This window comes from Manis pentadactyla, chromosome 4 (assembly GCF_030020395.1).
Source record: "Manis pentadactyla isolate mManPen7 chromosome 4, mManPen7.hap1, whole genome shotgun sequence".
Lineage (NCBI taxonomy): Eukaryota > Metazoa > Chordata > Mammalia > Pholidota > Manidae > Manis > Manis pentadactyla.
The window spans coordinates 183874000-183888252 of NC_080022.1; the positions used below are offsets into that span (position 1 = coordinate 183874000).

Genomic DNA, 14253 nt, shown 5'->3' on the forward strand with positions numbered 1-14253 from the left:
AGATAAGGAGTTACTATACTATTCCACATATATAAAGAACTCATACAACTCAATAACAAAAGAACAAACAATCCAATTAAAAATGGGCAGAGGAACTGAATAGACATTTTTTCTCAAAGAAGACATGCAAATTGCCAACAGGTACATGAAAAAGTGCTCAATTCCAGTAATCATCAGGGAAGTGCAAATCAAAACCTCAGTAAGGTATCACCTCACACCTGTGAGAATGGCTATCATCAAAAAGACAAGAGACAACAAGTGTTGGCAAAAACGTGGAGAAAAGAGAACCCTTGTGCACTACTGGTGAGAATGAAATTGGTGCAGCCACTCTGGAAAAAATGTATTGAAGTTCCTTAGAAAGTTAACAATAGAACTACCATATGACCCAGCAATCCCACTTCTACATATATATTTAAGGAAAAGAAAGGATCTCCAAAAAATATCTGCACACCTGTGTTCACTGCAGCAAATATATGGAAATGACCTAAGTGTCCATCAAGAAATGAATGGATTGAGAAGAGTGGTACATATATATAATGGAATATTATTCAGCCATGACAAAGAATGACATTTTTATGACATGGATGAACCTGAAAGCATTATATTAAGTGAAATAATTCAGACTGAGAAAGACAAATTGTGTATGATATCATTTATATGTGGAATCTCAAATGCCAAACTCATAGAAACAGTTGAGTTGTGGTTACCAGGGGCTGAGCAGAGGGGTGAGGGAAATGGGGATATATTGGTCAAAGGGTTACAAACTTCCAATTATAAGGTGAGTAAATTCTGGTGATCTAATGGACAGGATGGCAATTATAGTTAATAATACTGTATTACATACTTGAAAGTTGCTAAGAGAATAGAGCTTAAATGTTGTCACCACAAAAAAGAAATGGTAATTATGAGATGTGACAGAGATTTAGCTAATTCTATAATTGTAATTATTTTGCAATCTCTGCTGTATGCCTTAAGTTTATACAAGAAATATCAATAATATCTCAATGAAGCAGGAAAAAAATAAAAATAACCTTGGGGACTGTTAAAAATATATGTATATACTTTGAAAATACATGTGCCTATACATGGCAGAACCATGAAGAAAACGGAGATGAATGTAAAATTTGGAGCTGGTTCCTGTAGAGGGATTGCCCAGGACTTCAGGTGTATTAATGGTGTCTGTCACTTACCCTGCAAGGTGGGCACACAAGTTTTGAAGAGTATTTCTGGTATAGGTTTATTAGGACCATTCTTTTTTGTGTCTGATACATTGCAAGAAAAACGTTATGAAAATGTTTACATGGTATTCTGATAGAAACATGGACAATGATTGGGTTTATTGGTCAGTAGGTCATTCCCATTCGCCAGAAGGTCTGTGTTCCTGGATGGGGCACTGACGGCCCCTCCGCCTCCCCCTGGAGCCCCTCTGGGGCCTGTTCACCCAGAGGACAGCACTGAGCATGGTCAGGAGCAGGGGCAGCTTCAGGAAGACCAGGAGCAGCAAGCGGAAGTTGCTGAGCAGAGACCTGTGGGGGACGTGGTGATGAGAGTGAGCTGCATCTTCAGTGGGAGGCCCTGGGGCCCTGCACTCCCCTCTGTCCAGGTGCCCAGGTCCTGAGCACAATATCCACGTAGAGACCAACCCTGGATGGAGCAGCCCAACTCACAGGAACCCTGCCCCTGACTCTCTAGCTAACAATTGCTCTTGACACTTAGGACCGTGGACATAAGGAAGTAGATGGTTAGACAATGATGCACAGGTTGATCAGGCGGGACCTGGGCCCAGGAGAAGGGTTTCTACCTAAGCCCTTCACATTTGGGAGTTACCCCATCTGTGGTACAGGAATCAGGAACATGGACATTTGGTATCTGCCTCCTGGTAGGCTGCACATACCACAGGGTGGAGACTGTTTATTCACAGCAAGTACTTGGTGCCTGGCCAGTGTCTCCAAATTGTCGGCACTGATAAGAATTCAGTGGTAGTTGACAGAATGAATGAATGGCCACTCTCAGCTCTACCTCCCTCAGAGATGCCTCTGACCTGGGCTTGGGGAGGCAGGGAGAGAGAACACAGCCACCGACCACCAGAGCATCTGCTTCTGCTCTGACCAGGGCTGGGGTCCTCACCAGGGCACACACTCTTCCCTCTACCTGGGGCCCCATTCCTGCAGATGCCCAGCCCCCTGACCCTGCAGGTCTCTACTCAGATGCCCTCTAATCAGCCAGGCCTCCCATCATCATGTACTAAATAGCAATCCCCAGCACCCTCCCGTCACACTGTCCCCAAACCCCAGGGGTATGTTTTCTCCAAGCATTCACCACAACCTCCTGGCATATTTATATGACATGCATTGACTTATTCATTGTGTGCATCCACCTCATAGAACACGATTCATCCGAGCAGACTGTATCTGTGTGGCTCCCCAGAGCAAAGAGGAAAGCCTGGTACTTAGTAGGGCCTTCACAATTAGGTGTGGAATTGGTAAAAATGAGAGATCTGTGCAAAGGGACACATATCCACAACCCACACTTCCAACGTCACTTAGAAGAAAAATCATACGGGTGTTGAAGTCAAGATGCTGGCCCCTTACCCAGGGTGTTGGCTGGGGTCAGGGGCCTCCTGCCAGGTCACAGTGCTCCAGGTGGGTGCTGGCCGGAATGTGGAATGACTCAGGCTGCCTGCGGTCCTCATGGGGCTGGGGGCTATAGTGGGGGCTGAGGAAAAAGCACACATGAGGCCTAGTGTCGCCCCCCTGGGTCTCTGTCACCTGTGTGGCTCTGACTCACACAGTCGAGGTCACTCTGGCCATCTAGACACAAGTCCTGGGTCAACATCCTCCCATGGCCACACCCAGCCTGACCAGGTCCCAGGTCCCCCTCTCCAGGACCCTCCAGTTGCCCTGTAGCCAGGGGGGCACCCTCAGACGCAGGTCGCCTGCTCACCAGGGGACTTGAGGGGCATGGAAAGAGCACTTGTCTCCAGGTCCCCCATTCCCAGCCACCCCTCTCTCCTCTTCGTCCACCCTTGCAGGGGTGGGGTGACGTCCATTCTTAGAGACTGATCGGAGCGTGGGGAAGTCAGGGCACAGCTGGTGGCGGGAGTGAGGCCTGTGAGGCAGGGATGCTCAGCATGTCTTCGCTGAGGGCTGGGCCCCGCGGCAGTCAGTGCACCAGCCCCAAGCTGTCAGCCAGGCCAGGGCCCTGGGCGGTCACTGGACAGTCCTCTCTGAGGGAGCAATGACCAGAAAGAAACATCTGGAGAGACACACACCAGGTGGACCCACAGAGAGTGCCTGTCCTGAAGGCAACTAGACCGAGGCCTTCTCACAGCAGTGGGAGCGGCGGGTTTTCAGGTCCTCATTCTCCAACAGGAACACGCAGAGGGCATGTAGGGAAGCACCCTGTGTGATGGGGAAGCTGAGATCAGCAGCAAGGAGCTCAGAGGAACCAGAGACAATGTCAGATCAAGACGTAGGATGAAAATGCGACCACACAGAGCGATGACCTTGGTGTGGGTCTGAGGAAACAAGAGCAGGGCTGTCCCAGAGGAGAATATTTGCAAACTATGGAGGTATATTTGGAGCCACGACACATGGGAAACCATTGCCTCATCCTTCTCCTATGTCAAGGGGAGCAGTTTCAGGGTGTCTGTAGGTTCGCTCCTGGGGGGACAAAGTGCTAGGCTGGAGTCCCCCACAGGGGTCTGGGGCTCCTCCTCTGCAGCCCCCCAGGACCGTGGCCAAGAGGCTGGTGACCCAGGAATCATCTAGGACACAGTGAAGTCAGTCCTTGTAGGGCCCTGGGGTCCTGGGCAGCCTGGGAGTGAGAGGAGCAGATGCCCTCATGGCCCCATGCACCCAGGGAGGAAGGAGGAGGTCCAGGAGGGACACAGGCCCCCTCCAGAGAAGACAGGGCTCTTGTCAGGACAGGAAGGCAACTCAGAGGTGTTCCCACCCCCCACCATGAAAGCTCAGGCCTGAGAGTGTGGCAAAGTGTGGCCAGTTGTGGGGGGGTGTCTAGGACAGCCACAGGTGCACACACGCATGCATGTGTGTGCAGACAACACAGCACACGCACTACTGCACACAGACGTAACCACACGAACACAGAAAGCTCATGCACTCACATGCACGCAGGCACCCGCCTGGGGTCTCTAGGTTCTGAGCCCCCATCCTCACCCGGCTCTTGTATCCCATGTCCCATGTCTTTCCTGAGGGTCATGGCGACCAGGCCCAGGCTCAGGCAGCCCTGGTGCTGGGGGTGGGGGCTCACCTGGCATCACAGACACCACAACCTGGAAGGTGGGGTCTCGCACAAATCCGTCGAGCCATGGTGTATCGATCCCACACCGGTACGTGCCTGCGTCCCCCTCCGTGAGGCTCTCCACGGTCACTGTGAAGGTGAGGTTTGCAGGATGGTCCCTGATGGACACGCGGCCGCTCCGCCCTGCTCTCTCTGACCCTGTGGTCTCCACAATCTTCCACGGTGACAAGCATGAGTTCCTGCACCAGTATTTGTTATTTTCTGTGAAGTTCTCCCCATACTGACACTGCACACTCAGGGATCCCCCGACGGTGCCCATCACGGACTTGGGGCCGCTCAGAGACCAACAGCCTGGAAAACACAGCCGAGTGCCAGGTCCTCACACATGGGCCTGGGGCAGGGGCGTCTGGGGTGGGGCTGCCTCACAGGTCCTCGGGGTCTGGAGGACGCCTTGGCAGGAGACAGACCCCTTCTCAGACCTCAGGCCCAGGTGAGATGTGGGGGGTGTAGGTCCTCCCTCACAGAGCTGGGACGGGGCAGGGAGTCCATGGAGACCAGAGACGCCCAGGGTGGGGTGTGTGTGTGTGTGTGTGTGTGTGTGGTGCACTGAGACACTATTTCTGACTGTGACGCTAAGGGAATGACAATCACAGGCGGCCCCTCTCTGTGGCCTAGCCCGTCTGGCACAGGGAGGACACCACTGCTATACGGGCTGAATCCTCACGGTCACTGCTGAGGCCGGCACTGGCCACTCCTAGAACCTTCTCTGCTCTGCCTTCTCCCCCCACGTCCCCCTGCCCTCCCCTCGGGCCGCTCCTCCCTCCCACCCTCCATCCAGGGCAGAGCTTCCCCCTCCCAGGCCCAGCCCTTCTGACCTGGGAAGTGGAGGAACAGCAGAGCTGGGGGCAGCCACACGGGCCCATCCCTCGGGGTCATTTCTCCAGCACGGATGTCACCTGCAGCAACGCCAGGACCCGGGTGGCGACACGGAGCCAAGTCACCTTCTCTCTGGAGAAGGTCAGATCTCCGTGCCCCACTTCTGCCTTCCTGGCTTCTCTGCTTCCTCATCCAGCCTCGCTCAGTTCTGGTGCTTGAGCCCGTCGGGGTGCAGGGGGCTCAGGAGAGAAGCAGCCTAGGCTGGTGCAGAGCCCCGGGACCTGGGACCCTCAGCAACTCTCGGCCAATGACTGGATGGGCCGGGGGCCCCTGGGGAGGATGCGGCCTCTCCCCACAACCCACAGATGCTCCTCATCGGGGCCCACGCACCCCCACACAGCAGAGCCAAGCTGGGGCATTTCCTCCCCAGTGTGTCCCCACCCCTGCAGTTTGTCGCTTCCTAAGCTGGACAATCCCGGGGGTGGAGGCCAGACCCACGCATTGTCTCTGGCCTTGATGGTGACACAGAGGTATTGAGTCCCTCCACGAGCCTGCAGCTCTGCCCCTGCAGGGCTCCCCCAGCCGTGGCCTCCCTCCTTGGGTTTCCTGGACGCAGCCGTGGAGGAGCCGCCACCGGCCCTCTGAGCGCCTCGCTCCGTCCGCTGGGAGTCCAGTCAGCTGTGAGGCTGCGGGCAGAGTGCTGAGAATGGCGGGGAGCCTCAGAGGTGTGAGGACGCTGAGGGCGGAGCTGGGCCGGTGAGGCTGAGATGGGCCTCCCCTCCCTGGCACTGCGGGGCGGCGGTGCCACAGGGCAGCGGGCTGGCAGAGGCGTGCTGGGGTGCTTTCGGGTTCACGGTGATGTCCAAGGGCCTTCTGAGGTGCAGCTGGGGAATAGCCCTTCCCAGGAAGTGCAGGTAGGCCTGTCCCTACCCAGGTGGCTGGCCCTCAGGACGTGATGGCCTAGGCTCCGTTCACTCTGGAAACGGGAGGCAGGCGGGTCCTGGTGCAAGGCCCACTCACCAGCTCTCCAGGGTTACACCAGTTCCTCAGCCTTGTCATGCAGGTCTATTGATTTCCCCAAAAACACTGTCTCCCCAGATCTGTTCCTCTTTGTCGCTATCTTATCATTATCAAATGCAATGATATTCCCAGGGTTGTGCACCCCGACCCTGGAACTCCAGATTCCTCCCTTTGTCTGTCTTGCTTCCTTCCCCTGATGTTACACCCTCTGCCACCAACCACTGTACTGAGGTCCCTCTTCTCCCCCACCCCATGTCCTTTCCTCTCCACTCTCCAGCAAGACACTCACCAAAAGCCAGCGGCCATCCATCCACTCCTCACCTCATACCCTTCAAACGAAACCCGCTCTCCTTGCTTGACCCACCCGCCCATGCTGACCTGACCACCCCAGTGTGGCCCTTTGCTCCAGCCACAGTGCCTATCCCTTCCCAGGGCCTTAGCCCCTGCTTCTCCCTCTCCCTAGAGCCCTGCCCCCAGCTCTTCTCATTGCTTGCTGCTTCTTAGCCTTTAGGTTTCACCTTGGATGTCACCTCCTCAGAAAGTCCTCCCTGATCACCCTTCCTAGGGGTCACCCTGCTTGTCTTGATCATTGATCCCTGTTTGTTTCCTCCAGAGCTCAGCAAACATTGCTATTATGCTTACTTTTGGTGATATCCACCCATCTCCCCCACTGGGATATAGCTTCTATCATAGCTGCATTTTGGGTCTGTTTTTGTTTTATCATCAAACAACCCAGCCCCCAGCTGTAATACGTGACAAATGGTTGGCTTATGATGAATGTTTGCCGAATGAGTGATTGGAGGAACAAGGATTAAATTGGCTGCAGAGACTGGCCCTAGGCAAGTGTGGTCCAACTGTATTAGATATCTATGAATGCATAACAAGTTCCCCTAACACTTAGCATCTGTGAACAACAAACATTTTATTATCTCACACTTCTGAGAGTCATGAAGCTGACAGTGGCTGATCTGGGTGGTTCTGGCTCAGGGTGTCTCTTTCATGAAGTTGTAGTCAAGACGCACTCATCTGAAGGCCGGACTGGGCTGGAGGACCTGTATCCAAGACGGGGTCCTCACCTGGCTGTTGTTGGGAGGCCTCTGCTCCTTGCTGAACAGACCTGCTTGAGTGTCTTCATGACGTGGCGACTAACTTCTCCAGGAGTGAGTGGTCCAAGAGAGATCAAGGAACAATATATGTTAGGATCAATCCCTGGAAGTCATATACCATTGATTCTGTCATATCTTTGAGCCACGCAGACCCACCCTGATTCAGTGTGGAAAGGGCCTACACAAGGGTGTGAGTATATGATCTGGCTGGTGGCTAGCTAGGTCAAGATTTTTTACTTCTTAAAATTTTGCTGAGCTGTGTATTTATGCTGTTTTCCTGCTTGTATGTTATACCTCAATAAAATAATTTACAAACCAAAAACCAAGACATGAAAGCTATCCCTCTGAAATTTTGCTCAATATCTAGGGTGGTGGTGTTGGTTATTCTTTATTGGTCTCTTTTCACACAGCGAAGAGTTTCCATATATCAGTGGAGCCTCCCTCCCAACGACCTTGCCAACAGATCAGAGAGTAAGCACGCTGACCAGAAACATACAGGTGACCGTGTCAGGATGGGAACCCAGATTTCTCTGGCATGACTGCCCAAGTGTCTTTTCACTATACCTGGACTGTGAAGTGGAGAGAGTAGCCAGGAGCCAGCAAAAGGGAGAAGCACAGTCATCAGACACAGGAAACAGAACAGAAGGGTTTGTTAGGAGGCCGGTGGCCATGGTAACCCAAATTGAGAAACTCAACCGGGGAGTCACTATTTCCTGAGCCTTCTCTGCCCACCACTCCCTCCCTCCCCTCTCACTTCCCCAGGGCATCCTCCTTCTCAGCAAACACTCCATGAGCTAACTAAGCAGTTTCTGCCAGCTCCTGGCTGTGCTGAGAGGTGGGAAGAACCAACAGGTGGACGGTGCAAAAACGAAAGTAATGTAGGAATGCCCACTTAACTTAGACTTGAGCATGTGTTGGGGTGGTTAATTTTATGTCCTGACTGGTTCACGAGGTGCCTAGATTAAATGTTATTTCTGGGTGTGTATGGAAGGGTATTTCTGGGTGAGGTTAGCCTCGCAACAGTGGCTTCAGTAAAGCAGGTTGCCCTCCTCCATGTTGGTGGGTATCATCAAATCCATTGAGGGCATAAATAAAATTAGAATGACAAGAGGAGGAAGGAGGGATTTGCCACCAGCCTGCCTGATCGCTTCCCCTGGGATAGATCTTTCCCTGCCCTCAGCACTCCTGGTTCTCAGACCTTTGAACTTGGAATGAATTACACCACCAGCTTCCTTGGGTCTCCAGCTTCCAGACAGCAGACGGTGGTACTGCTCAACCTCCGTAAGGGTACGAGCCCCTTCCTTATAATAAATCTCTTCATATACAGATATCTCTTATAGGTCCAGTTTTTCTAGAGAACCCTGACTAAAATACATGTGTATTTGACCCTGTGGGGATTTACTTCTGTAATTCTCAAGCCCTCACATACAGACCTAATTCAGGAAGCTCGATGTGAGGTCACAATGTAGGAAGACCCAAAATCTCTCCAGCTTGACCTCATCTGACCTGCAGCGTCCCAGTCATTTCCACAGACATTTCCCAGAGTCGATGAAATGTCTGTGTTTCAAAGGGCTGCTTGTGAGTAAAATTGAAATATTTCCAGAATCTCTCTCCTGGCCTTAGTGCATCCATCTCTATATTAATAGGTAATTACAAGGGCAAGTGAGAGCTTATCTGGACCTGAAAGGTTGGGTGGGGTCTCTTCTTCTGCAGCCGGGTTGAGAGAGACAGGGATGTCTGCTTGTAAGAAATAAACGGGTTTTTCCAACTTTTTTTTTTCCCTTTGACTGATTTTAGCTCCAGAGGTATTTTGCCCCGTGATTTCCCCCCTGGAGTTACACTGCTATAGAAAAGCATAGAGGGAAAAGTCTAAGAAGTCAGCAAGCTGAGCACTGAACAGCATGGGGACAATCCACAGAGTGACCTGGGCCTCTCTTTTGCAAGGGAAAAAATAATTATGCAAAGATAAAGTCAAAGCCCAATGTTACTGCCTGCCCTTGGGCTGGAATCACTTGAGGTCCAGAGGGCCTGGGACACTTTTATTGTTTGAAGCTCTCAACATCTTAACAAAAAAGAGATGCCATAGTAGGGTTGCAAAAGTTACGGTGTATTTTAAATTCATGAAGTTCACAAATAAGGTTTTGGATACATAGATGGCCGCGAAGTATATAATTAATTGGGCAGAGAAATGATTATTAGATTATGGATTAAAATTCTAATTGGTGTTTTAAAAGGGTTAAAACACATGTATAAATACACAGAATAAACATTTCTGTCAATACAACCCTGTTTTTGGGTGCATAGTTCCACTAAGAGGTAATGTTCAAGACTAATTTTTAGGCTGTTCAGGGGATGGTAGGTCAGGGCCAAACTCAGACCTCTCTGAGCACACGCAGGACAGACCTTTCCCGTCACCCCCTGCCCCATCTCTGCTCGTCTCTCTTGGCCTCTGCACCTCGGTCTCCTTGTTTCTCATCCCCACAGCGGCCTTTCCTCAGACCTTTCCTGACACTGATCATAGTCCTTCAAAGAGCTGCTTCCTGCGTCCGTGGGCGGTAAGAGGAAACATTGGCTGTTGTCACCACACCAAGTTCCAAGCTAGCTGGACATGTCCAGTAGGGGGCATCGGGGGCACTGGGTGTCTACCTCTTCCAGGGAGTAAGTGTTACAGTAGGTAGCCAGACAGGGGCAGGGAGGGGGCTGGGCACTTTGGCCAGTGTTTTCATTTGACTAGATGCTTGTTTATATTCTAAACATTCCTTGTAAACTCTTCTCCAGGGATGTAGGGGCTGAAGGTATAGATACCAGACCTGCCAAAACTGGCTGGTTCCAGCCAGGAGATGAAGCTGACCCTGGCTGCACCTCCAAATGCATTACACGCTGAGCATACTGAAAGTCACACCTCTTGGCACCATCACATTCCCGAGGCAGACCATCTAAGGGCAAAAAGAGGGTGTCACCCTATTTCCTGGAAATCCCCTCCCTGTTCCAAGAAAACCCACCTATCCTGATGAATATTCCACTCCTGCTTAAACTTCAGCTATAAGATCACCCAACCCGACCCCATCATGCTGCTCACCTGGGTTGCATACCCACACTCCCTTCCTGGGAGTGTCCTTCTGCCTTGTTAAACTACTGGGGGCTTGTCCTTGCTCAATTTGCTTGTGAATTCTTCCTCAATCAGAGTCAAGAACACTTTTCCGGGTTGAGATCTTGTCTAATATGCAGGGAAATTGCTCCGGATTGGATTTTTCAACAACATAAGAAATCCAGAAGAGCCACGTGGTGTGGCTTCTGCTTCTCAATAAAGCTGAAGCCTTGGGCTAAAATCGGATGCATCCTTGTCATTCATCCTGGTTCTGTCCTCTTTCCTGGGCAAAGGTCTTTAGGGCCTTGACTTACTGCGGTCTGGGCTGCCTATTGGGGTCCAGATCCCTGGTTGCACCTTCGGCCCTGGCCCCCAGAATGTTGAGTCCGTGTCTGCTTGGCCCCAACAGCCAAGGTAATTCCTAATGGGCTAGCTCAGGCTGATGAATGGTATTGGGCTGGGGCCGCGGAGCAATTTGGACTCAGCTTGGAAAGGCCATCAGGATACAATGGGTCTACTTCTAACACTTGCTGTAGACGGGGGATATTTAAATCAGCCAGGAGGGACCCAGTAGTAAAAGCAATCCTGCTAGAAGAGAAGTCCTTTAAAATGTCAGTAAATGAAGTTCTGCGATTGACCGCTATTGCCATCTGTTGGTAGCTTGAAGAACTGCTTCAAGTGTGCCCCGGTGGGTGCCTTCATTTTTACCCATGAAGTTTGGAAACAGAAATGCTTCTGTTCTTGAATATCAGGTCATGTCACTGACCCCTCCAGATCCTCCAGACGGAGGGCTGGGACTGAAGGAAAGTTTCCAGCCCCTTGGAAAAAAGATACTGTCTTCAGTGAGACAGATTCGAGCTGAGGTTTGGGCTCCTATTTGGGGCAGGAGGAGGGGGTGATTTGCAAGAACAAAAATCACAGAAGGAGAGATAAAGCAGATCCTCTAAGGATGTATCATCCAAGGAATGAGCTTAAGAATGCTTGGTGCAGAGATTTAGGGACACTGGGGCGTGTAGGAGGTGGCTGCCCAGGGAACCGCAGGGCCCAGGTGTGAGTGCTAACCACTGCCCTGCTCCTGCATGCACAGGATCTCACTTCAGGTGGGGACTGTTTGGGGTGAGTTCTCATGGGTCAAAGGTCATTCATGAACCAGTCCTCAACGTAATGCCCTGACTCATCCTCCAACCTGATCCTGGAACTCTTCTGCTTAAATCCTTGACTGGCCCCACTGCTCAGCGGATGCAGCTCCAGGGCTTCCCTTGCTGTCCACCTCTAGCTGACCCCCTGGGCTCCTGCCGCCCTGCCTCCTGCAGGTCCTCAGCTGCCCTGCGCTCTGTCTTGACCCAGGCCTTTGCCTTTGTCCAGACCTTCCACCCTCCCTCCCTTGCTTGCCTGAGGCTCTCATCTGAGAACCTGCTCCTGCCTTCTGTCACCCCTGAACTCTGGTCTGTTTTTCTCCATGATGCTTATTATAAACTGCTATTATTTGTTTATTCTCTGAAACCACCCATTAGGACATAAAGCCCATGTCTTGTCAATTGCTCTAGCCCCACCCCTGGAACAAGCCTGGCCCTTAGTAGGCTATGAGTGCATATTTGGTGAATGAATGAAGATACTAACCTGGAGTTGAGAAGCCACACCTGGGAGGTCCTCAGGAAGGCGAGGCCACGAGAAAGCAGGCCTCTTACCTTGGAGTCCCTGCCTGACGTGCTGCAGCTGGCACCTCTGCGGGAGATTAGAATTCTGGGTGCCCTTGTGGAGGCCCCTCCCTGGCTCTCCCCAGCCAAGCACAGGGCACATGTATGTCATCTACACACTTTTGTGCCTGTGATACATTTCATTTAAAAGTTTTAAAGCTTTTTTTAGAAGTCTTTGGCAAGGTGAAAAGACATCCAGGGTTCAGGCTCAGAAGTTCCGTCTTAGTTTTGTGTGGCTGGGTCTCTGGGCAGGATATCGGTGGGCAAGGTGGGTGGTCCTGGTCAGGCTGACTCTGTTTCCCCACAGATTGTCCTCTGAGGCCTGTTCACCCAGAGGATGGCACTGAGCATGCTCAGCAGCAGGGGCACCTTCAGGAGTATCAGAAGCAGGAAGTGGACGCTGCTGAGCAGGGACCTGCGGGGACAGGGTGACTAGCAGCGAGCTTCCTCCTCACCGAGGGCCGGGGCTCTGCCTCTCCCTCACCTTTCTCTGTGCTCAGGTCCCAAGGCCTCAGACTTGGTATCAGGGTCTCACCTGGTTGGTACCAGGACCAGACAACCCGTCCTCCTCAAGGACTGACTGCGAGTGTTGGCCCCAGCAGGTGCATGAGATGCGGTGGTGAGCAGTGGAGAGGAAGCGAGACGTAGGAACCCAGGCAGGCCGTGCTTTCTGAACCCACGTACTGAACCCCCAGCGCTCACCGCTTATGGGAACTCAGCTCTCGATGAGCCCAGTTTCGAGGCTGAAATGTCCATGTACAACCACCCCTCTCTCCATTGAAGTCTTGACTCCTCTAGGATGATCACAGGAGCGGCTCTTCTACCTGAAATGCTCAACAGCCTCAACCCCAAGGAGTGGCCTCTCCAAGCTCAGCTCATGTCATGGCCAGTCCGCTCACCCCTGGGTCCCAGCACTTGGCCCCATTCCAGCTCCTCACAAATGCTCTGTCTCCTCCCGCATTGGGCCTTTGCTTAATGTCTCTGCCTCCCCAAGACATTAATAACTTAGAAAAGTGGCAACATTTGTCAACTGAATCTCAAAACTGGTTTAATGCAGGAGAAGAGGAGGAGGGGATACGAGAAACAGTGGGGAGGATATCAGGAGGCACATGAAACAGGAAGACCTACGGCGCCTGTGATCAAAACGTGTCGTTACAACCTGAAAACTGAATTATAAAAGGATGCTTTCTAATTGCAGAATTTTATGCTAACACACAGCCTGTGAAAGAGATGCTTTTTGGAAATAAAACAAATAATAGAATGGATTCTAGAAAACCAAAACACTTGAATAGGTCAAAATTCATGGGAAAACAGTTTCAAGTAATGAAAAGATTTGCCCCAATAAAGAGGCTGCCAGATAGTTTTGCAGATAATCTTTTAGGTTTCTAAAGGTACAACAATTCCTTTGCTCTGTTTATGTTCTGATCTCAGAGAATAAGAAAGATGGAAATTGCCAGATTAATTTTAGGAAACTAGCATGGCTGTAATGTCAAACCTTGACAAGACAGCAGAAAGAAACTCTGAGAAAAGCACCTTCCGGGTCTGGAGGTGGGCAGGGACAGCCGGGGTCAGCTGTGGCCGGGGTCAGTGTGGGCAGGGTCCGTGCGGCTGAGCCTGTGCCTGGGCCCTGTGCTCTCCGGGTTGCACTGGCCATAGACGGGGAGGGAGGGAAGGACAGGAAGCTAGTACTGCTCCGTGTCAACAATTTTGTTCTTTGGGATTTGCAGTTGTGCATCAGGGGATCCCCGTGGTGGCTTTGGCCCAGTGCAGGACAGGAGCTCTGCCTTGTGGAAGGTGTATTCCTTCCCTGTTTCTCAACTCAGCAGGCACTGGATTTATCGGGCTAGTTGCAACACAGGAGGCTGTGGCCCTGGCCTCAGGCTGGGAGGTGACAGGTACACGGATTTGTGTTTTCCAGCCTCATCTGCCATCAGGGGTCCAGGAGCGGTGAGAGGCCCGGTTGGGGGCTCACTGACCGTGCAGTGCCACTATGACCCAGGGTGGGAGAAATATGTCAAGTGGTGGTGTCGGGGAGCTGCTTGGGGCAGTTGCAATATCCTTGTGAAAACCACCGGATCAGAGCACAAGGTGAGGATGAACCACGTGTCCATCGGGGACGATCAGATGAACCGTGTGTTCACTGTGACCCTGGAGGAGCTCAGGTGGAGCGATGCAGACACTTACTGGTGTGGGATTGAGAGAA

At 51.8% G+C, this 14253-nt stretch overlaps 1 protein-coding gene across 1 annotated transcript; it reads right to left on the reverse strand.

Annotated features, from left to right (window-relative positions):
- Positions 1–637: 637 nt before the first annotated feature.
- Positions 638–5671, reverse strand: LOC118919861 (CMRF35-like molecule 6). Its single transcript, XM_057501678.1, has 4 exons — positions 5139–5671; positions 4273–4614; positions 2592–2715; positions 638–1526 (listed from the first exon to the last, which is right to left on the reverse strand). The coding sequence occupies exons 1-4, from the start codon at positions 5329–5331 to the stop codon at positions 1352–1354; spliced, it is 834 nt and encodes a 277-aa protein (XP_057357661.1). The 5' UTR covers positions 5332–5671; the 3' UTR covers positions 638–1351.
- Positions 5672–14253: the final 8582 nt, after the last annotated feature.

Coding starts and splice junctions, on each gene's coding strand:
- LOC118919861 (XM_057501678.1), bottom strand. CDS start 5,331: ATGAGGAAGCAGAGAAGCCAGGAAGGCAGAAGTGGGGCACGGAGATCT. Junction 2,716..4,272: donor TGTGGTGTCTGTGATGCCAG/GTGAGCCCCCAC, acceptor CTTTTTCCTCAG/CCCCCACTATAGCCCCCAGC. Junction 1,527..2,591: donor GACCCCAGCCAACACCCTGG/GTAAGGGGCCAG, acceptor CGTCCCCCACAG/GTCTCTGCTCAGCAACTTCC.